Genomic DNA, 23,427 nt, shown 5'->3' with positions numbered 1-23,427 from the left:
ATGACAGCCAAGATATACTAAGTAAAAAAAGCAAAGTGCAGAATAGTGGGTACAGTATCTTATTTGTATAAACAACAAATAAAAACAAAATACCAACGAATACATAGTTGTATATGCTTATAAAAGCATTACCTCTCGAAAGGTAAACAAAATACAGGTAACAATAATTTCCTTTGAGGGAGGTAACTAGAACGATGAAAGGAGGACAGGAGAAGAAAGATTCTTCCCTCTCTCTGTGTAGCGTTTGAGTTTTATTTCATATGTATGTACATGTGTTACCCATTTAAAGAGTTATTTTTTTAAACATGGCTCTGCACCAGTTCGAATTATGTAATTAATATTATCTTAACCTAAAAGCATTTCATGTCTTCATACCATGAAAATTTTACATGAGACTTCAGTGAATTCAATCAGATAAAAACAAAGCATCCTACAGGACAGAAGCCTACTGAGAAGAGAAATGGACATTTATTACCTCCATAGCTTTACTACAAGATTTTACCAGACTACCTGATGGAAGTCTGGACATAGGCAACATTAAACATCTCCAAGCACCAAACTAACCACTATGAAGAGCTCTAAAAGGAGAAGTCCCAAAGTACCAAATGGACACCAGCCACCCCCAGCCTAAGTGTGAAGCTGTCACAATAACTTACACTCCTCAGTCTTCACACAAGGAAAAAAAAGATGAGTCTCCAGCTCTTTCACAGGACACAAGAAAATATATGCCCCCCCAAATTCCTGTGCTTCCTCTGTGTCCTCTCTCGGCTCCAGCTGTAACCATGGCAACAGAAAACAGCACAAAAGGCAGCTGAACTATGAGAAGGCCAGAGTTAAATGGAGAAGTGAAAAAAATATATATATACTTTAAGGCCCAAGAACATAAGGTCCTAGAGTTAAGAATGGCAGCAAAAAAAAAAAAAAAAAAAAAGCCTTGAGAGGCGAATACCAAAGAAAGAACACAAAGGAAAGAGAAGAGAAAATAAGGCTCACTAATATGTCCCATTCCTAAGTTATCCAGATAGGAGACAAGGTTGGCAAAGACAACTGAAAAACACAGAAAATGTGCACACACACACCCCCAACAATTTAGTTATTCATTTCAATGCTATTCAGCAAACCTTTTGCTTGTAACAGTTTATTAACTCCTCACTCTGTTCTGATGGCAGAGGTAAGAAGCAGCAAGTATCCAAAGCAGTGGCAACACAGGAAGGAGTAAATTAAGGGACCACGTGTAATCTGCCAACTGAAAACCCTGGTTCTAGATCACTGAAATATTACTGTACCTTAAAGTTAATTTTTAAAAATTTGCTCTTTGTTATTTGCAAATGTGAAAGAAACACCACTCTTGTTACTTAAAATTAAAACGTCCACTGGGTAATTTATTGTCCACCAGTAGTTTCAGATTGCTTTTGTTTTCATGTGCTGTTCAGAGCATCAATAATGTACAGCTAAAACGAAAGCGCTAAGGAAGATCTTTTACCAAAAAAGAGGCAAATAGGTCACACAAAGTAGGAGGGCTGGAGATGAGAGAACCCTGACGTCTTGATTTACAATTACTATTCTAAGCCCTATACCCTTCGCTCTTTATCTAGTTCTGTGAGAATAATAAATAACTTTACTAAACGAAAACTCCCCTTACTTTCGTTTTTATGACCCTAGTCCTCCTTAGAAAGGCTACCAAAATCCCCTGCCAGAATAATTGAATGGGTTGGGGCACCTACTCCTAAATTTAGGGGAAGTTTGCATTAAAGATACAACATGACGATGGGAGTATCCGAGGAAAGAAAAATAATGCTAGAACTAGGAGCTGCAGTGACAGTTTCAAAAGAAGGGTCAGCGTGGGGCACGTTGGCTCTGGGAGGCGTTTGTAGCCTGGGAGTCTCTAGGACAACACAAGATGCGAACGGTGCTTTGCCATAAACTCCCTTAAATAATCTAAATTCTCCCTTTTGGATAAAAGCAACAGGCTCACTATCTGGCACCAAGTCTAGCCCACTGCCCGGGAAGAAGGCAGGCGCGTGGTCAAGGGTCTCTTTATCCCGCAGGTCCCTGCAACACAGCGATGCGCATGCGCCCCGAGGGCAGCGAACAAGCACCCCTGGCTCGTTCACACTCGCGCATGCGCAGTCACCCATCTCGCCGCAGGCGACAGCTCACTATTTGGCAAGGGGGATGGGGCTGGGAAAATTATGGGGGGGGCCGAAGGCGGGGGCGCGTTTACGGTTGATTAGGCTCTGGCATTCGCGGGCCACGTAACCCGGCATGTGGGAAACGGGGCAGAGAAGAGTTATGTGAGGCGGCGGGGGGGGCGGGAGTGTGGGGGGGTCAGTCACCCCTTAAGGGAGACGCCCCGCCCCCACTCCGACAGGACAACCCTCTTCCTCGACTCTCCTCCCCCCACTCACCTGAGAGCGGCGGCGACAGCTGCTGGTCCCCGTCCCCCTGCACTCGCCTCATACTGTCCGCAACATCCGGGACCTGCGGAACCGCCGATACACAAATACACACACACTCGGAGCGCGCACACTCACACATACACACACACACCGAAACACACCAGCCGGGGCGTCATGGCGTCAGCACGTCGACGCAGCGAGCGCGTACCCGCCAGGCCCCACCCCGCACGGCCTCCGCCCCCTCTACTCCCCTCCCCTCCCCTCTCTGGGTTCTCATGCCTCTCCTCCCTCTGCTTCAAGACTCCGCCTACCTTCCCTAGTGCGCATGCGTCCCGGTTCTCACCAGGCCCCGAGGATTTGAGGGGAAGGAGGGGCCTGAGAAGAAAGAGGCGGGAACTCGGAGGGGGTCGCGTGCAGAGCGCGGCAGGCTTCGCGGAGGTGCGAGGACGAAATAGAGGCACACCAAGAGTGGGAGTGGGGTGGCCGTAACAATAAAGGCATTTAACAACAGCAACTTATACTTGCAAGCAGGGTGTGGTTTACTAACGACTTTACCTCATTTTTTTCTAACCAACTGTAAGTAAAATATTTTTTAGACTTTATGATGATGTTAGAGACTCTTTTAAGTAACATAAAACTGAGCATTTGGAAACAGAAAGGAGAAGGACCGTTCTTTTGAGGGAAGGCAGGCATATAGGTGGCTTAACTGAAAGGAAGCTGATTCAGTGACAATTTATTGTCTTGGACACCTGGGTCCCCAACTGGTCTCACATCCTAGCTCCCCAAGGGCTATGGTTGATTCCTGAGTTGAGTAAAAGAAAAAAGTCTCAGGGGTTTCCCTGGTGGTCCAGTGGTTAAGACTCCACGCTTCCACTGCAAGGGGCATGGGTTCAATCCCTGGTCGGGGAACTAAGATCCCGCATTCAGTGCAGTGCCGGCAAAAAAAACCAGGAAGTCTCAGAGCATCTTGGCCCTGGGAGAAAAAAGTCATCTCCACGTTATTATGTTAGAGTCATAATGTCAGTGATGGGATATTTGTTATTGTTACAATTCTTTCCTTTAGCTTCAACTGTAAAAAAATTATTCTTACTGAATCAAGCCAAATAATCTGGAACAGGCGTTGTCTCTTTTCCATACTGAGATTATACCATTACGTAGACACGCACACAAGTGCACGAGAAGGCATCGTATCCAAAGGAGCAACCAGATGAATCTATGGGTCGTGGGGTGACAAAGTGTGGGCCCTGCCTTGGGGATAGCTACCGGAAGCTCTGCTTCTGTGGGACTGTCTCCTGCCACATGCATCCTGGCTCTGGGTGGCTGGTGAGTCTGTTCAGCAGGGAAAGCTGGGAGCCCATGAGCAAAGCCACCGGGGAGGCTGTGACAGTGCCAGGCTGCCTTCCACTTTCAAATATGCAAGCACACCCTACAATCCCACAGCTTAAAATGTCCTAGGAATGACAGACAAAACACTCTAAACTCCTTAAGCTTGCTCAACCCATATTTCAGCCAAAATGATCAAGAAATGGAGATCCTAAATTCAACAGTGATGTGGTTACGGTGCCTGCCCCACTGAAAACAAAAAGCACTTTCGTCACCTATTAGGCTGGTGCCTGAAACTTTCCAATTAGATTTCACTCAGCAGCAGCAGCAAATATTTCATTCTGTTAGCTGAAGCCAGCGAGGTTTTTGGTCCTTGGGAAGAATCAGAGTGCCCCCCAGGCAACCCAGTAACCAGTTACAAGTAACTGATTCCTGGTGTCACTGAAACTGTTCAGTTCCTGTTCTTTTGACTTCAGATCTCACAGGATGGCAGGGAAGAAAGAAAAGGGGTACTGCTTGGAGGGAGGAGCATGGAGGTGGGAAGGGGTGCAGAAGGAGGAAACTGGAGGCACGGACAACATACTTTAGCTACCTTACAACTGGGGCTCATCATTACAGTTTAGTCAGATTCTGCCTGGGACCTGGGAAGTGACTCCTCAGAGCTGGTGAGTCTGCGCCAGCAGCTTGTCCAGGCTGGCCCTGAATCTCCAGAGAGGTAGAAGGACATAAGAGTCCTATCTCCATCTGTAGCCTGGTGTGACGAGGCTCCCATTCTGCTGTGGGGACCATACCGCCCACCTGAGATGTGATCCCACCAGCCTCTGTACAAAGGACTTTGATTTGGTGTGGATCTGATTAAATGACTGTAGATGTCCTTGGAAGCACTGTGTGGAAGAATTTTAAACAGCTTCTCCTTTTTAATATGCACTTCCTCTTCAGTTTTAATTATTTTGTTCCTACATTTTCCCTTTCAATTTACTAAAATCTAGAAATGTAATTAGAGCAGAAGCTGGGCTCAGAGAAAGCTGCCAGGATTTCTACAGCATGATTAAATACACTAGGCATCCCTTTAGTGTGGGGCTGAAAAATAGGATTCTCATTATTATCTTTCCTTATCCAGGAAAGAATCAGTACCACGTACAGATACGGATTTATTGAAAACGCAGCACTAATTAAAAACTCACCCAGCCTCTTGATGAGGTTTGGGAGGGGAGGAAGTGCAGTTATTTCATTATTTCCTCCATTTACTGTTTCACAACAAGCAAGGAACCCCCTCTTCTCTCCCCTCACGAGGGACTTAATGAGGCTTTTTATCTGTGCAACAACAATCAACCTTACAATGGTACCAATTCAATTCACTGCTCTTTGTGATGGTAGGAAACACACAGAACTTGTTTTCTTAATCCAAAACACAAATGACAAAGTGTTCTTTGGCCATCACGAGCCAGGTCTGGGCAAGGAATCTGTCCCAAAGACCCCTAGACGTCTGGTATTTATTCTGCCAATGAGGATCTTCAGCTCCATTTTACAGTCCAATAAGCAAAGGTGTGGTTTCCCTTGAAGGTGTAGGGGAGGTAGAGGCAGGCAGGAATGAATAGAAGATGAGTGCCTGGATAGGAGGTGGAAATTCAGGAAGGAAGATCCTTAGTAGGGGCATGGTCCTGTCTAAAGTGACAGATGACACCCCCTGGGATACAGATGTAAGACCACACTCAAGGAAGCATACCAACAAGAACACACTGATGAGGTTGTGCTAGGGCTGTGATGGGGTTTAGTAGAAAATGGGCAGCGATGAAACATTTATTGATTGATTAAATTTCATAGTGAAGCAGCTGTGGCTTAATGAATGAGCTCCAGCCACCTCGGAGACTCAAGTTCAAACCCAGCACTATCGCTTTCTACATATAAACTTGGACGAGGTTCTCTGAGCCTGTTTTTCCATATGAACAATAGAGAAAATAATGCTCACCATATCATAATGTTGTGAGGATTAACTGAAATAATATATGAACATAGCACAGTCCCTCTACACAGAATAGAATAGACCCCACTTATTTACGGATGTATTACTGAATGTGGATTTGGGGGTAAGTGTTCACATGCCTGCTGGTCTTCAAGCCTCACTCTAATCGGTGTGCCGTCCGTGCTCCTTTCCTTTATGCCGTTCTTTAGAATTCTTCAGGAAGCATGGAATCAAAGAGAGCAGCACGGGCTTCTCGGCCAGAACACTGACACTTGCTAGCCAGGGTCCCTGAGCAAGCTCCTTGACCTCAGGGTCTGTTTCCTCACAGATCAGTCAGGTTTCTGGTTGTAAGAACTGCCCCAACGCTGGCTATATCAGCCCCAACTGGAATTTACTGAAGAAATATCTCTGGCTCCCAGAATTGTCAGGAGCTGAAGAATCAGTCTTGGAAATTCGGCAGAAACCAAGGGCTGGTGGAGGAAGAACGACAACCTTCTTTAGTAGGACCTTCTGGCCAGGAGGTCCAACCGCTGGGCACTGCCACAAAGTGCCACCAGCAGACACATGGCTCCGGCTGCTGCCGTTGCAAAAGGACCTTTAACCTTTCTTTCGTCTGTGTGCCTGAGGCTGCAAACCCAAAGCCCAGGCAGCAGCACCCTGTTGACTAATCCTAGACCACATCCTGGGCCCTGACCACCATGGGAGAGGGGGGAGGGGCGGTGAGGAGGGAAACGAAGAAAGGTCTCGCTTGCCACGGTGTCCACTTTACAACACTAACAATAATTTGTAATTGTCTTGTGTATTTACTTGTTTATTATCAATCTCTCCTAATCAATTGTTGGCTCCAGCCTGTTTGTTTCTTTTGCCTCCATAATGTCCCAGCATTCAGCACGGTGCTGACACATGGACAGAAGGTGCTTAGTACATACTGAATGAATGAATGTACCACAGAAAACCCTAGACTTGTCTGGAATGTCAAAGAAGGTTGGAAGCATGAAAGGAAGGTTAGTAGGCAAAGAGCGTGGAGAAGGGGAACGAGGAAGGAAAGCAGGCCAGGCGGATAAAGATCCTAAGGCCAGAGAGAACATGGAGTTTTTGAGAAACTCAAGGAAAATTAGTGTGGCTGGAGTACACAGAGTAAGTGGGAGGGCTGCGGGGAGTGGGTCAGGAGGGTTAGGAATAGCCAGCCAGCGTGTCTCCCCTATGAACCAAACCGCAGGACTGAGAACAGGGGAGGAGTGAATTCCCCAAAGGAAATTCAGGGCCCTCTTGGCAGAAGGAGGAAATGAATGCAGGGGGCCAACAGCGGACGACCATTACTCCTGGTTTTTCCTTCTACCTCTCTGGCTACTCCTTCTCAGTCTCCTTGACAGGCTCTTCCTTTGGCCATCCTTTGAATATCAGCTTTCCTTGGATTGTGTGCAGTTCCTCTCCTCTTCACACTGTCCTCTCTTGCCTTGAGATGGCTCCTTTATTCTCACCACTCCACTGCCATCCATCTGCTAAAGAATATTCCAAATCTATCTCGAGCCAGGTCTTTCTCTTGAGCTCCACTTACATATCCAACTATCAACCTGATATCTTCAGTTGGATGGTCCATAGGCACCTGAGATTCAGCAGAGGTAAAACCTGATTCTCCTCCGGTGCTCTCTTGCCTCACCAATAGCTCAAGCCTGGGAACGGGAAAGTGTCCTTGACTCCTCAATCCCGCTTCTAATTCAACACCAAGTTCTGACAGTTCCATGCTTTACTTATCTCCCAGTTCTGCCTACTTCCTTCTGTCTCCACTGACACCTCCCCAGTCCTTTCTGGGATTGCAGCAGCCTCCTCCCTGGGCTCCCAACCTCTGGTCTTCACCCTTCCAGTTCATGACTGCTCTGCAGCCCGAGTGAGATGTCTAAAAAGTCAATCTGATTGAGTCACTTATTTGTATTCCACCCTTCACTGCCCTCGATATAAAAACCATACTCCTTAATAGAGGTGAAAGGCTCTTTACCAGTGACCTATGCCTTAGTCTCCAGGTGGTCTCTGATGCTTCCCACCGCACCTAGCAGTAAGGTTTCCTGTCACACAGAGAACTACTTTCAATTCCCTGAGTAAACCAAGTTCTCTCTTTTTGCACATACTGTTCTCTCTTCCCAGAACAGTCTTCTCCACGGATTTCCCTGCCCCTACCCTCACCTTCCCCTGCTTAATTCTCTGCTGATTCTCCAGCTTCAATTCATCCGTCTGTTCCTCCAGGAAGCTGTGCATGTCCCCTAGCCCTGAGCTAGGTCTTCCCGTATTTCTCCTCTCACTGCAACCCCTGTATCGTGGTTGCCTGATTCCCTCTCTGTCCCTCACTAGATGGCAAGCTCCTTGCGGGTAGGGATTTCCCTTTTTTTTCTCTCTCTTTTATGTTTTCAGCACAGGGAAGCATTCCTAGCATGTAATAGGTATTCAGATAAATGCTTGTGTGATGAATAAATGAATTAACTAGTGAAAGAAACATCCTTTCAGGAACTTGGATCCTGTCGTTTCAGGCACAGAAGCCTCCAGGAGCTTCCTCTTCCTGCATCCTCTGTTTGGTCACAGGCTGGTCGGCAGCCTGTGAGAACCCTGAACAATCTGCTTGAGAGGCTCCTTGACTCACTGCATCCACTGGGAGCCCAGTCTTCCCTTAAAAGGCCACCTTATCGGAAAGTACCAGTGATGGCATTTATGAGCTCTATTTTTATCTGTGTTGGAAAAGTCTCAAAGTTAATTCCCAAGCCAACGACATTAAACTCAGGAACGTGGATGAGCAAGAAAGCATCTACGTGATGCCTTTGAGTCACAGCTTTGTTTTCCGTGGCAAGACTTCCAGTCCTCCCGGTCACTGGGCCCTTGCTTTTCAGGACCGGCTGACTCTAAAAAGCTTTTGGTCCCCCATTCGTTAGAACTAGATCCTGCAGCCCTTAGTGGTCTAGGAAATGGTGTCCTCTTCCTTAAGCTTTGCTTAACTCTGCTGGGGCCTTCAGAGAAGAACACAGAATAGATTGCCAGACACCTCCCAGTTTATTCAAACCAGCTTTCTACCCCCATTCCCAAATGGGAATGAATCGTGGGTGATAGCATTGCTAGCAGCAGGAAGGAAGGAGGCGCGTGGCCAGAGGAGAGGGCTCCCGATGAGCTTGGCCAGAGAGATAATTGGACAGAAGCTACAGAAATGAGAAGAGTAACCCAGCAGAGCTGGCAAGCAAGTTGAGGGCCTGTGCCAGGGAAAGGATTCGCTGTCAGAACTGGGGGAGATTGAGAGAGAGAGAGAAGGGAGGAGTATGGAGAGAGGAAAATGGCATGAAGGACTGAAGGAGGAAGGCTGCAGGAGGGAAACAGGGAGCAGCAGAGATGGGAGGAACCATAGGTAATTTGTAAAGTGGAGAGGAGGGAGGGGGCACACATTTCCCTTTAATCCAAGTGGGGTCCTTTGGGGAAAGCGGATGTTGGAGAGTCAGGTGGAGGCCCCAGAGAGATGGTCAGTCACACCCCCCCACGGCAGACTCGAAATGAGACAAGGAATGTCCTCACTCCCAGATTCAAGGTACTAAATAGGCCACGATCCCTGCCTCTGGAAATTTAGGAAAGATAGTTTTTGACAAAGGATGCTGGAACTCGGAGGACTCGAGCCACTATTTGAGTCTCCTCCCCTTTCCCTTAGCAAAAGCCTAAACAATTCAGGATCCATGCCCCACTGTCTTGCACCCCGATCTCCCCTTCCCAGCAGCACCCACACAGCCCAGGATCACAGCCCCCTGTGCGTCTCTGCCCCTGCTGGCTACTCTGGGCCAGGGACCAGCCTGAGAGCTTGGAGTCTGGGCTGAGTCAGCACTGCCTGTGGGAGAGATTGCTTCCTGGAAAGTCTTGCTTCAAAACTTCGGGCTGGCCAAGCACCGGTAGCGAGCAAGAGGCACACTGGAGGCTGGACGATGCATCTTTGGCTTTCAAGATACCTCTCACCAGAGAGAGAATCATGGCACAGAAATTTCCATAATCCCGCTTAAAGAGTGACTCCAATGTACTTCAGGCTGCCCCTCCACCCTCCACCCTCTCCGCTTCGGAAAATCACATTTTTCAGGTCTCACAAGAGATTTCAGGGCCAAGGTGGAAGTTCTGATTCCTGATTGATCTGGTTACTTCTCCTGTAAATCAGACAAAATATATGTTCTGAGCCTCAGATATCTATTTTCTGAAGATATGTCCTTATTCATGGGGGCAGCAAGAATGCTCCCTTGTGTGCGCACAAGGCAGAACTCTCTCTTGATAAAAAGGACAGCATACCGTTAGCAGGATCAGAAGACTGCTCCAGGGGCCCCGCTCTGTCTCTGGGGGCTGCGATGCGGAGTCTAAGCCATCCCCACCCTTCTCTTCAACTTGGGAGTTTTGATCCCCCCAATGCAGGGTGAAAGGTCATTTTGATGGTCTCACTTTGGACCAGTGAGAAGAGGGAGCATTTTACTTTGACCCCCACAACTGCTTGCTATGCAGCGGGCACTCTAGCGGGTAGGCAGTGAGTGGGTGGCAGCAGCTGCCAGACACCTTCCCCTGAGGATGTATCAGTTGGTGCCAGAAGCCTCTATAAGCTCCTTCTGATCTCCGTGCCAGCGACTACGGGTCCTGGAAGGAAGCCAGGCGTCCACCGTCAGCCCTGCATTCTTCTCCGCCCCCTCATCCGCCAAGAATGAGGTGGGATGGCTTGGGAGCTCACTGAGAAAGGAGCCGATGGTTCTTAGACACATTTTCCAGCTGTCACACCTGCTAACGTGGGAACTCACACTCATGAACACGTGCACACTCAGCAATAAATTGTTTCAGGCTTTCTTGTTCCATCCGTCCCATGCCCAAAGCAGTGGGAATAAGAACTTCCATCAACAAACTGTGGTTCCCAGTTTGCCTCCTTCTCCCTCCCTTCTTTCCACCCTTCCACAAACACTTATTGATGTCTGACTGGCACCTACCCTGTGCCAGTCACTGTTAGGGGCTAAAGACACACGGACACAGTCTTGGGGGAGAAAATATATGTAAGTACTAATCAGACACAAGACAGTGATACAGTGTTGCAATATGAGAGGTGGCAAACCGGTGGCCATGGGCCAAATCTGACTTGTAGACACGTTTAGTTTAGCTGGCAAGGAATTTAAAAAATTGTCAGAGTTCACATAAAAATCAATATTTCCATCTGTTTTTGAAATAACACATCTGGCAGTAATCTGGAGGAGGTAAAACACCACTGTCCCCTTTAGCTGGGATGTGCTCTCAGTGTCATAGGTCACATACCCACCCCCCACCTCACCCACTTCCCTGTTGAGTTAAACTGGTTCGTTTCGTTCATCCACGTTCACTACCACCATCGTGCACGTGTTAGAATTTGGGACCCTTAGAATGAAAAGCCATCAGAAGACCCAAAGGAGGGAACCATCAGCTCTGCTCAAGGGAGTCAGATCGGTTATCCCTTGAACTAAGTCCCAGGACTTTGTTGATTTGATGACTTGTATACTGTTTCTCCCCTGCCCCCATCGTCAGATGCATAAGGGAAAGGCTCCAGTCGGTTCCCTCCTCCAAGCATCTCCAGCCCACAGCAGAGTGCCTGGTACAGGGATGATCTCAATGCACACTTGTGAAATGTGTTGAATGAATGGAGCCGCTAGAAGCATCAGGTGGAAAAGGGAATTCCAAGCAGAGGGAACTGTGGGTGCAAAGGCGTGACAGTGAATAGTATAGCGGGAAGCTGCAAATAGTTGGTGGTGAATGGGGGTGGGGGTGGGGTGCCGGAAGTATGAGGAGGGTGGGATGAGGTAGGGTGGAAACAGCAGGAGTTGAAGCTGGGAAAAGACTCCCGTGGGACCCGGAAGGGCTTTTTAGAGTGTATTAGGAAGGTAAGCACGGAATCTTGGAAGTGATTTAAGGAGTGAAGTGACAGGATCAGAGTCTTGCTTCACACGGATGACTCTGGCAGGGTGGTGGGGTGGGGAGAAATGGGAAGCTACAGAGGGAAGACGGAAGCAGCAAATAGAAACTTCAACTCAATATTCCCCTTTCTGAGGCCCTTGAGATGCCACTGGGGATCTATTTTAAGAAAATGGTGCCCCCTGCTGACTTGGTCTGGGCTTGCATCTCCCCCTGGCCAAGAGGGAAATTACAAAATGTTTTGGCCCTGAACAAAAGTATCTGGAAGCCCTGGGCACGGAATTGCAAGTGGTGATGCATCTGAGAGTGCCTTCCTTTCCTAGATGAAGAGGGGCCCATGAGAACGGGTGACAATGACTAATGCCACAAACTGTTGCCAGATAAATACAGAACACCAGCTAAATCTGAATTTCAGATAAACAAGACACAATTGTTTGGTATAAATATGTCTCAAATATTGCATGGGACATACTTATACTCAACAAGTATGTGCTGTTTATCTGAAACTCAAATTTAGCTGGGCATCTTGTATTTTTATTTGCTAAACCTGACAACCTTAGATAAAGTGTGTTGGAGGGGCCAGGAGAAAACTAGAAATGAAATCGGATGCGTTACCCGCCTTGGGTTTCTCTGCAAACTCCATCTCACCCCTCCATCTAAACAGAGCTGGAGATGATACTTTCTCATACTTTATAGTGTTGCCCAGTTATACAATAACTCTATTTGGGAAATCAGTTTTCATTAAATGAGGCCATGATTACAGTGGACCCCTAAGAGAATCTAAAGAGAGCTGTGGACCCTTTTTACAGCAAAACTAACCTACTAGCTTGACATATGTGCGAGCACCTGTGTTACACACACATTCGTACATTAAAATTTCAGGGAGTTCTCAGCCTTCGTGTAAGAGTGATGTTCCCTCTAGGGCTATGGTCTGAATGTGGCAGTTCCAGGGTCCTGAGTAGGAGGAAATGGTGTCTAGTCAGCCCCTAAGCTAAAACATGATGCTTCTGCTAGCTCTGGCCACCCACACACCATGACAAAACACAGAAGTGGGCAGGAAGAAATATCCTGTCCCCCCCCCCCCCGACCTTGGAGAATGCCTTGAACCTCTTCCCTCTTCCACCTCTCCCAGAAATAACAAGGAGTCGGGCATATTTGGACAGAAAACCCACCAGCCCTTGTGGACTTGCACCTCAGCCGAGTGGAAGGCACGGGATGAAATCGCTCCCCGTTCCAAGACCCTCTTTGTTCTCCTTTCCAGCCTTCTTGCCACGGCAGGTAGAGCACCCTGGTTCCCAGTCTGAGGACTGTCAGAAATTAGCTTTCAGCAGTAGGTGGAAGTTCTCCCAGGATAAATTCTGGGTGCTCTGAGCTGGGTGATGAAAAGCCTCGGCCTGAACATCCTGGGAGCAGCCCTTGGAGCGGAGGTGCCGCGTCTCGTCTCCCTCCCGCAGCCCTTAGAGCCTGCTCTCCTCTTGACCCTGCAGAGGGAAGGCAGAAGGTCAGGCAGATGTTGGTTTAGACTCTCAGAATGTTCTAAATGATGTAAAACCTCATCGCCTGCTGCTTCCATCTTTGTCAGCATATGCTTATGCGACATTCAGCTTCAGTAGACTGAATCATGGAATACAAGCCCCAAACTGACCCAGGTGTTTCAAGCCAGCAATCATAGTGATATGCCTACAATGTATTACCATAGGATGACATTTTATGTTGACCATTTTCTGCAGTTAATCAATTTTTCTTATTACCTATATAGTGGTATGATTTCCAACTATCATTTCTTTGGAAGAAGGATTCTTTATTCCGAGGTGGATAGCCTTTCCTAAAATTTTTGGACTTAAAGTGTCCTTTTGTAAGCCATAATGATATTAGATTTTTTTTTTAAGTCCTTACTTGAAAATATAAAAAGCCAGCATACTTATATCAGCCCCCCAAATTATTTGAAAATTCTACTGGATCAGGAAATCCAAACAGCCGGAAACCAGTGCCTTAGCCTTAGCTTGCTGACCTCTGACATGTGCTAAGTGGAGGCTCACTCTGGGCCCTGCCCTGCCACGGAGTCGTGTGACCTTCAGCCGATGCACTTTGGTGGACTTTGGGTTCCCTGTTCCGAATATGGGGAGACTTGCTTTTGGCCTAAGCTCTCCCCAGGAGTGTTGTAAGGATAAAATGCCATGAACTAAAAGAGCTTTGGGAAAGAAGGAGCTCAAGAAATATGAGATTGCTGTTCCTAAAGACAGCTGGTGTGTTTTCAGTGGGAAGGGCTGAATGATCCCGCAGAGACCCAGGACACTTTCTCTGCCAGGACATCTGGGGAGAGTGACCAGCACCACTCAGAAAGTGTGCAAACTGTTCCACCGACAAGTGGGACCAGACGGCAGAGGCAATGGGCCTCCTGAGGAGGTTGGCTTCTCCCCCTCCAAGGGCATAGGTCCAAGATGCAACTAGAACTCGGGGAATCTTGAGTTCTAGTTAATCTCTCTGGGACACACCCAGGGACCTACTGCAAGTTGCCCCCTTCCCTAACTTGTTTTTCCATTTATAAAAGGTGCAGATGCCTGCTCAGTCCTCTTCACAGGGGTGTTACAGGGCTGTGAGAAAACACATCATCCAATCCTAAAGAACTCACTTTAGAGATTATACACAGTGAATGTTTAATTCCTGTCTTTAAGTCCTTTGAACAACAACATATAATTTTTCTTCCTTATAATGATTAATTGCAGAATAGCCTTCCCTATAGTTTTACCCCAAATCACATTTGTGCATCGCTCCCCTTGCCCTAGGCTAAGAGATGTACAGGAAATGGAAAAACCACTCTACCATGAACCTGAGCACAAACACCTAAGGAAGTAAGCCAGATAGTTTGACCAAAATAGACATTAAGTACAGTACACCCCAAAAGAAAAACACAGTGCTTGGGGAAATGGGTGTCCTGGTGCCCTCCCTTATACACATAGCTGAGAATTAACTGCAGATGAAAGTCCTTTGATGCTTAGAAACCTGAGACATCAGGCTGCCCAGGGTTAGTGATCAACAGTACTTCTGTTTGAACTTGCCTGGTATTTCACGTTTATCGGTACCATTATAACCTAGCAGAGTGTTACCAACGCCGAGTCTGACTTGGCACTCTCAGTTCCTGTGATCCTGTAGGTGAGTACGCCACCCCGAACGAGCTGGCAGCTCACACAACATTTTAAAATATCTTGCAATTGAGCTGAAATGACGCCTCCCTGTAGAGCCACTCACCTGCTCCTGTGCTCTCACTTGAACTGAGTTGAAGCAGGAGCACAGGGAGAAGCAGGCAGTTTAAAACCCCATTTCGCACTTGGCGGTAGAGCCAAAGCTGCCTTTCCACTTCCTTTCATCTTTACGTGCTCTCTCCAGCTCAAGCCTCACCTTGCCCAGACACCTTCCTTCGTTGTTAGCTCTGCATTTCTGAGATGCAGTGATCTTTCTACCCGTCTCCCTATTAGACTGTGAACACCCTAGAGGGTAAGTACTGGTCCTACTCAACTTTGAACTCACAACATGTTCACAGGACATGTCACACTGAAGGAAGGGTTAGATGAATAGACACAGGACTGAATGAATATACCAGACCTGGGCTCCTGGCTCACCTAGGACAGGCTTGCTCTAGTATCAGGTGAGAGCCAGGCTGAGCTGTTGGAAATCCTTCTTGCTCTTGGTGACTGGTATGAGGCACGTCTGAGACCCCTGGTTGGGGATGGCAGGGGGTAGAGGTGGAGGGGACTGGCCTGATAGCTGGGAACACGTCTCTGGATAAAACAACAGGCCCAGGTGAGGACTGCTTATAGGCCCCTGGCCCTGGTAACGTGGTCTCACCACCTAACCAATCCACAGAAGACAGTTTGGAAGAACTATCAGTCCAGTAGGGAAGGAGCTAATTGATGCAACTTTCAGGATGAGAAACAGAGAAAACAAAGGGGTGGAGAAAAGAAGGAAGTTCAGCCAGTTGTATTTAAAACCTCTTCTCTCAAGGAGGAGTTCAAGATGAGAGGGGGCCTTTGGGGGCAGAGCTGCAGTGAACTCGGGCCCCTAGAGAGTGAGATGAGTGCAAGTGAGGCAGGTCTTGAAAGGCTGGGCGGGGGGTGGGAAGGCAGCCGCGCAGGAAGGAGGCTGGGCTCCCATCTGGAGAGCCAAGGGGCTGGGGCTGCTGAACAGATGGAGCGAAAGTTGCAGCTGGTGGAAATGCACTTTCATGTGTAAAGTTTGGTCCACGGAGGATTTCGACTTCCAACTCTGAAGGCAGCACTGGGCAGGTGGCTCTGCTCCATGCTCCGCCTTCCCCTCCCACTGCCACACAGAAAATTCGACAACGGCGGCTCTATGCCAGGACTCAGCCACCGTGCCTTCCACCAGCATCCCTTTCAACAGGCAGGAGTTGGCATGGGGACACCAGGGCACAGCCAGGATGGCGGAGGACTGCAATGTTTTAGCAGCTGAAGGGGGCAGGGGAATAGGAAGGATTAATCCAGCCTTCCCAGGAGGGGACCGAGAGAACCAAGAACAGACGCGGAGGTGGAGAAAGGGAATCAGACCTTCCAAAGCTGTTCATGACATACACACTGGGTCTCCGCTCTGGACTTGGTTGAGCTTTGGCTGAAGGGGACGCACTGGGGAAATGTGAACACACAGCAGACTCTGAGGCTCTGGGCTCATTTTAGCTCAACCTTGAGAGAAGTTTCTCAAGGGGAGAATATATCTGTAGTTTTTTAAGAAATATTTGCCCACCAGAGCTTTAAGAGAGAAAGTGATTTCTACATCCTCTGGCTCTGACAGTTACCTGTCCTGATATTTAGACCTTGGCCTGTGGGAACAGAAGCCACAAGCACAGCAGCTCTTGGGGGAACTGGCCACCCAGCCAGGTTAACCACACCCACGAGGGAGCAGCCTGGGCCATGAGCACCAAGCTCTGCCTCTTCCCCCTCTTTCTTTCTTTACTTGTGCGAGGCTGTGCTCCTGGCCATCAAAAACAGAAACAGGCACTCTGTCTTGTTAAAATCCAAATGCTGTTTTTAGAGTACGTGATTTTGCTTCCTTAAAAAAAAAATAACAAAATAGCCGACTGAGACCTAGTCCTTTATCTCTATTGTGTCCATTTTCCCAAAAGATGTCACTGTTCGAGAAAATAACTTAAAATATTCTTGGAGTGGAGGTAGTCTCTCTCTTCTTAGTGGGATGTCTTCTTGGCTCCTTTCCCAAACTTGGCATCGAGACCAAGACCTATAGAGAGAGAGAACACGGGCTTAACTTTATGGGGAGAAATGAAGCCTACAAATGATTTGGGGGTGGGGGGGGTGGGGGTGAGCCTTGGTTCTCCAAAATTGGAGCTTTAAATAAAACTAGTTTTCAAACATTGGTTTTATAAAAGCTCCTCAGAGAAAAGAGATTGGTATCAAATGAAAAAAAATCACCAAGATACTGGTAATTACATGTATATTTGAAATACAGCAGGGACTTCCCTGGCAGTCCAGAGGTTAAGACTCCACGCTTCCACCGCAGGGGGCACAGGTTCGATCCCGGCTTGGGGAACTAAGATCCCGCATGCTGCGTGTGGTGCGGCCAAAAAAAAAATAATAATACAGCAAGACTGAAAGAAATTTAAGAATCAAACTTCTAAGCTAGGTCTCTCAGCTTACCCACAGCAGCATAAATGAGTAGGGAATAAGTATAATAATTTTACCCTGCTCAGTATCTGGGGAAAGCAGAATCACTGGAAAGAAATCACTCAAATGAAATGTTCCTTAGGAAAGCTAGAGTAGAGGTAATGCTTCCTTTTCTCTTTTAAAAAATTTTCTCTAAAGTAACCTAATGAATTTCACAAATATACAAGTAAATATTAAGGAAAAAGAATAACGCTCTGTCACTGTCCCTTTGTGTGGTCCAGAGCTGCCCGCTCTGGACGGAACTTACCCAAGAACACAAGCACAGTGCCCACCCACTGCATGGGGCTGATGGGGTTGGCGAAGAGGATCACAGAGGCCAAAATGGTGAAGAACTTTCGAGTTGTGGTGATGATGGAGCAGGTCAGGGGACCAAAATACACCACTGTCATGAAGATGAAGCTCTAGAGAAAGACAGGGAAAGACTAGGTCAGGCTGGTTCTTGGCTATCTATCTGCCAAGAGGTCTAAAGTCTGTAACAGGACATCACGGCTAATCTTGCCACCCCTCTTCTCGCAGCCAGGCCAGTCTCTTTTGGGGAAGCCAAGCCATCCTCCATCAAGGCACTCACCTGGCCCAGGGCACTAGTCAGGCCAAAGAGCAGGATGTTATAGATGATGGCAGGGTATCTTTCGGCAAAGCTCAAGAACTCCCAGAGCTCCCCAGTGAACAGGATTCCTAGGAAGAAACGTCAAAAGATGAACGGTGCATCTTGTGTGCCCGTATTCACACCCCTGCAGAGGCCTGCTAAAGCACTCTGAAGGAGGCCATGGAAAAACATATGGAGTGAGTTTGTATTGTCCCATCAGGCATCTCCTATTTTTCTGATAAGAGAAACTAACTAAAGACTCTTCTGGGAAATACTTGGAAGTTAATGAGTTACTTCTGCCAAAGTGATTGAACGCAGCAAACCTCAGATGCTGTGAAGATACTGATCCACACATCCCGAGCTCAAGGCAGCCCCAAGCACTGCTCGATTCCAGCCATCAGAAGCCTCCTCTGTTAACCCTAGTGTGTTGTATGAAAAATACTCCCTGTGTGCGCCCAGATTTGAAAAAAGTTAGGAAGCACTGATTTAAAAGCAAATACATCCATGTTTGAACAATATTCAGTATTCACCACATACAAGTGTCTCATCTCCCTCAGAAGAGGGCAAGTTCCCAGGGCACCCCAGCATTTTACTACTGTGTGTCCTCCCATGATACCTGGCACAGGTCTACCCGATTGTGCCACTAACAAGTAGCAAGTAGAGCCAACTGGTGAAGGTTTCTCCAAGGCTTCTCAGGGGCCTGGACATAAAGGCATCTGAGAACTGATGGGCAAAGTTAGCAACTGGCACCAGAGCTAGAGATTATGTGGATGAGGGCAGTCTGCCCTCTGCTGATACGTAGAAAGAATAGCAGAACTGCTCCTTACCGGCTCCCAGCAGCAATGTCGACCAAAGGTTGATGTTCAGCATCATGTGGTTGGAGCCTGTTTGGTAGTGAGCCCGCATGTGGTCCTGGGAAACGCCGGTCAGCCCATCCAGGGTGAGAGACAAGAGCTGGGAAAGAAAGAGTACAGCCTGTAGTGAGAAGGCCACCGGGACCCTCCCTAACGCAGGACACAGAACTCTCACCTTTCTGAGACCCCTCAGAAAAGCCGCTGCCTTAAGACAGAGTCCTCAGAACAAAATGCTGCCATTTGTCCACAGGTGGAGGATGGGAGAGACCACGTGAGCTCCCTCCTCCCCTCAGGCACTCAGAACGACAGGCGATCTGAGCCACATGGATGTAATGTGATCGGAGCAGGGCAGGAAGCCTACCGCTTCCCAACACAATGCTGTGAAGTCTGGCGTGCAGGGGCCTAGAACGGCTCATGGTGAGCCACACTCATTCTTCCACTAAAGCTGGAGAGAGGAAATCTAGTCCCAGCATGTTAGCCTCCTGGCTTGGAGTATAGGGCTCCAGAGACTGGATTCTGTGGTCACACTGCCTGGATTAGAATCCGGGGCAATGTAAGCCACTAACTCTGCCAATTAACAGCCATGTGACCATGGGCAAGTGATTTAACTTTTCTTTGCCTCAGTTTCTTCACCTGTAAAATGGAGATAATGCTATCTAAGTTATGAGGTTATTGTTGTAAAAATTAACTAGTTTACACGTAGAACACTTGGAAAAGTGCCTAACACCTAGTAAGTAATAGCTACTATAGTATTTTTTAATTAATTAATTAATTAATTAATTAATTAATTTATGGCTGCATTGGGTCTTCGTTGCTGCGCACGGGCTTTCTCTAGTTGCGGTGAGCAGGGACTACTCTTCGTTGCAGTGTGCGGGCTTCTCATTGTGGTGGTTTCTCTTGTTGTGGAGCACGGGCTCTAGGCGCGCGGGCTTCAGTAGTTGTGGCTCACGGACTCTAGAGCGCAGCCTCGGTAGTTTGTGCACGGGCTTAGTTGCTCCGCAGTATGTGGGATCTTCCCAGACCAGGGCTCGAACCCGTGTCTCCTGCATTGGCAGGCGGATTCTCAACCACTGCGCCACCAGGGAAGCCCTATAGTATTATTTTTAACCCTGGCTTCCATGTTCCTTGGAAAGCCACAGTGAGAGACACACTACTCCTTTCCTCTTTGCTCTCAGGTCTCTGGAACCTCACACCAGCATTTAGACACAGGCCTCAGAGTCATCCCTTCCCCAGAAGGAGAGCTGACCCATAGTGAAATATTTTAGGCTCCCCACTATGGCCTTAGCAGAGCCAAGGGCTTTGCAGCCAGAGACAAAGACCAGAAATGTGGGGCAAGAAACATCACAACCTCCCTCAAAACATATAACTGGCCTTCTGCCTGCACAGGTGGGGATACTCCTCTGTTAAGATTACTGGAAAAGGCTTCCTTTCCCAACAGAATTGCATACCAGGAGCAGCTCTCCATAGCCAACTGTGTGTTCTTCTATCCCGACTACTTTCTTGGGTTTGTACATGAAAAGGGCCACTCCAGCCACAATTAGCAACACACACAGGTACTTGGCCATTGGATACTTCTTCTTCAAAAGGGTCACTCCAAGGAGCATGACTACAGGGAAGAAACAGAGTGGAAAATTCAGGCACCCATAGGCATTGATGAGCCCAACACTCTCCTTCTAGGAGCCAAAGACTCACGGGAAAAAAAGAATGTCTGAGAAGGAAAGCCGACAGAGGACAAAAGGAGGGTGCAACGCTGGCACCTAGACAGAGACGATTGAGCAACAAGGTTGAGCAAAGAGTATAAGGAAGGGAAGAGGTAGAGAACAAAGGTGAAAGTTCCAGGAAGGAACAGGGCAGGGGAGGGGCAGTAGGGAAGAGTGACAGGTTGAGGAAAAGGAAACTGATGATCAAATGGGATTTAGGGTGTCTAATGACAACGTGAACACATGGGACACCAAAATGATTGACTATGTGAAGCAGGTTAGGTCAGCCTCTGGCTCTCAGTGAGGATTACCAGCTAATGAACACCCAACACCACAGGAAGTGATAAAGGATGGGCAGGGGGAAGGGATGGAGGGAACCCGAGAGATAGCTATGGTGAGATGACAAAGCCCAGAGGCATAGAGCTCTAGCAGAGGAGGATCAAGCTCACTGCAGGAAGAGTGAGGAAGGAAGATGGTGACCATCTTCTTCTGCTTACCTGGGATGGGCTTGCACGATTTACCAAGGACCTGAAATTAAATTCAGCAAAAATAATTTCTGAGCGTCTTTGATGTGCCAGGTACTGTACTAGGTGCTACGATAAGATGAGTTAAGTGTGAGGCCTGCACCGGAGACTGCAGCCTCGGAAAGCAGCCCTACCACGGCCAGCCCACCACCACTAAACCTCAGATCTATGGTTCTTCACACTCTTAACTTCCCAAACACACTCTCTTTTTATTTAAGTCACAGGCCAGAGGGAAGCATCTTTCATCCTTTTCAAGCAACTTCTGAGCCAACCCTCATTCCACCCTAAGGTTTCACCTGAGTTGGGTAGTTGACAAACTGTAGTGCTGAGTTGCTGGAGACCATGGCACCCAGATAGGAGACAGAACAGGCAGCATAGAGCCAGCTCCGAGTACGATCCACCCTGGCAGTGTCAAAAAACTGGATCACTGGGAGAAGACAAAAGAAACATACAAGAGAAAGCTGGTGGGCCCAGGATGGACCACTGAGCAAAAGTTGAAGCCACATGAAAGGAATTTGCCTGTCAAATAAGATGAGAAGCACAAACTATTTCTGTCCTCTTAGACTGGGAAATCTCTGAAGATTCTCCAACTCTCCAATCCCACCTAACCCTAACACAAGGCCTCATGGAGGGCAGGGGTGGGGGTAGGGTGTCCATTCAGTTCAAGGGACTAGTTATCCCTGCTGCTAGCCCCCAGGGAACAAAGAGAGAATGCTCAAAACATGCTTGAAGCTGACACATAAAGGAAAATCAAAAGGACAAAGGAAAAAGCTTTAAGTATTCTCATGGGGATCTGGAACACAGAAGACCCATTTCCTGCACATTTCTGACTGACAAGTTGATTTAATCTAAGGAAATGGGGTTTCACCCTTTTCCAAAGCCACTAGTTTTCTCAATCGAACAGAGAGGCTGTTGCAAGCACTAAAGGGGCTGAGGGTGCTGAGACTTAGACCTAATGCCTAGGATACAAAGGGGAGGGGACACACAACAGATTACTATCTAAGTACTCACAGATCTTGGCAAACACGGCATTGATCACGCATTGGATGAAGACCAAAGTTAAGGCAAAAGTGAACGTCTCCTGCTTGGCTCCCTCCCCATACTTTCCTCTTGTTCTAAGAATGAAATGCATGAGAAAGAGGGGAGGAATTAGTATACTTCCCTCAGTGCCATCTACCTACTAATCCAGAGCCACTGAACACTTTGAAATTTTCTAGCCTCTCTAGACGTAGGGAGAGTTTGGTAAGGATCACCGGGCTCATTGACATCAGAAGCTGATTTTATGGCATCTAAAAACTAGACATTCCAGGCTGCTGATCCCGTAGCCGAAGGAAAAAAATATCCGTACAGGATGGAGCAAGAGGAAACGTGAAAAATTAGTTGGTGAAACGAGGTATCCCGGGCAGAAGAAGGGATTTGGGCTATAGCAGCAGGGCCGAGGGCAAAGGAATCCGCTACCTGCAAGCATCTGGGAGTTCCCAAAAGGGGCCGGCACAGGTCATGGAAACCTAAGCCTGTGAAACCTAGCTCCTTAGGACCAACAGGAAAAAAGAGCAACCAAGGGAAGAAAAATAACCAGCTCCCGAGAATCCAGAGACCAACTTTCACGTTTTGGAAACCTGGGGAGGTTTCAGCGGCAAAGGCGGTCAGGATGCCGGGAGGGCGGGGCGGCGTGGGGGTGCAAAAGGGAACAGTGGGGCCAGGGGCGGGAGGACCGTGAACCTGACCACAGGCTGGGGAGACAAGGCGGACTGGTTAGCGGGGCGGAGGTCTGCGTTCCGACCCGGGGGATCCGCTCACATCTTTTCCTGCAGGATCCCATAGTAGAAATAGCAGACAAAGACGCCGAGGAAGCAGAGCGGCAGGCGCAGCCGGTCGGGCACCAGGGAGCTGCTAGCGGCCATGAGACGCCCGGACGACCCGACCGGAGACCCGCTCACAGCCGGCAGCGGCGGCGGCGACAAGTCCAGCCGGACATCGCCGACCGGCGACAGGGGCCTCATAGGAGCTGCATGTGACCGCCGTTGGGCAGGGCCTCAGCAGCCACCGCCAGAACTGCCAGCTCAGGACCGCCGAGGGGAAACTCTTCAGAACCCTGAACCCACTTCCAAGGAAAGGACACCCACCCTGGGGCCTTGATCTCGTCCCTGGTGGCCAGGGGAGCCCGCTGTCCCGAGGGTGACGCCTTACCCTCGAGACTTTCCGACCAGGCAACTCCGAGGACAACTGAGACCCGGAGTTCGACGGGATGGCCTAGGAGATAGGTGGACGTGGAATGATGACGTGTAAGGATGTGGAGGTGACCAATTGGCTGCGCTGTGCAAAGGCAGACAGGTGGGCGGGAAGGAGGAGTGCGCCGGCCCGGCAAATCCAAGAGTCTTTTTCCCGGTCGGCTGTCAGGCTTCTGCTGGGTCCTAACGCCCGGAAATCGCAATGCAGCCTTAGCGCCCTCTAGCTGCTGCCCAG

General features: G+C 48.4%; 2 protein-coding genes across 9 annotated transcripts in view; both read right to left on the bottom strand.

Annotated features, from left to right (window-relative positions):
- Window positions 1-2,578, bottom strand: part of SPOP (speckle type BTB/POZ protein) — a 66,751-nt gene extending 64,173 nt beyond the window's left edge. For all 3 annotated transcript variants that reach the window (XM_079903973.1, XM_079903974.1, XM_079903972.1), the window contains exon 1: window positions 2,409-2,578. The gene's annotated coding sequence lies outside the window, so the exon portion shown is untranslated. The remainder of the gene's footprint in view (window positions 1-2,408) is intronic.
- Window positions 2,579-10,968: 8,390 nt separating this feature from the next.
- On the bottom strand, window positions 10,969-23,214 carry SLC35B1 (solute carrier family 35 member B1). 6 transcript variants are annotated; one of them, XR_013824988.1, is made up of 10 exons: window positions 22,762-23,031; window positions 21,973-22,076; window positions 21,258-21,388; window positions 20,935-20,965; window positions 20,186-20,343; window positions 18,711-18,837; window positions 17,866-17,972; window positions 17,545-17,698; window positions 15,228-16,854; window positions 10,969-13,088 (listed from the first exon to the last, which is right to left on the bottom strand). XR_013824988.1 is itself a non-coding variant. In XM_079903977.1 (9 exons), exons 2-9 carry the CDS (start codon window positions 22,002-22,004, stop codon window positions 16,802-16,804), a joined length of 768 nt encoding a protein of 255 aa, XP_079760103.1. In that variant the 5' UTR covers window positions 22,005-22,076; window positions 23,152-23,214; the 3' UTR covers window positions 13,759-16,801. The 6 variants fall into 6 exon arrangements, 5 of the variants coding, with proteins under 5 accessions (XP_079760103.1, XP_079760105.1, XP_079760104.1 ...); XM_079903977.1 differs by lacking the exons at window positions 10,969-13,088; window positions 22,762-23,031 and adding an exon at window positions 23,152-23,214 and having other exon boundaries at window positions 13,759-16,854; window positions 21,258-21,363; XM_079903979.1 differs by lacking the exons at window positions 10,969-13,088; window positions 22,762-23,031 and adding an exon at window positions 23,152-23,175 and having other exon boundaries at window positions 13,759-16,854.
- Between the last annotated feature and the right edge of the window lie 213 nt (window positions 23,215-23,427).

The sequence above is a fragment of the Stenella coeruleoalba genome, assembly GCF_951394435.1.
Source record: "Stenella coeruleoalba genome assembly, chromosome: 19".
In the NCBI taxonomy this organism is placed as follows: Eukaryota; Metazoa; Chordata; class Mammalia; order Artiodactyla; family Delphinidae; genus Stenella; species Stenella coeruleoalba.
This window is presented reverse-complemented; position numbering and strand designations above follow the sequence as displayed.

What these genes read in the sequence shown, in the direction of transcription:
- SLC35B1 (XM_079903975.1), bottom strand. Translation starts at nt 22,964, where the DNA reads ATGAGGCCCCTGTCGCCGGTCGGCGATGTCCGGCTGGACTTGTCGCCG. An exon ending in GGGATCCTGCAGGAAAAGAT is followed by an intron (nt 22,077 to 22,761) that starts GTGAGCGGATCC and finishes TTTCATTCTTAG; the next exon opens with AACAAGAGGAAAGTATGGGG. An exon ending in ATCGTGCAAGCCCATCCCAG is followed by an intron (nt 20,344 to 20,934) that starts GTAAGCAGAAGA and finishes TCTTCCCTGTAG; the next exon opens with TCATGCTCCTTGGAGTGACC.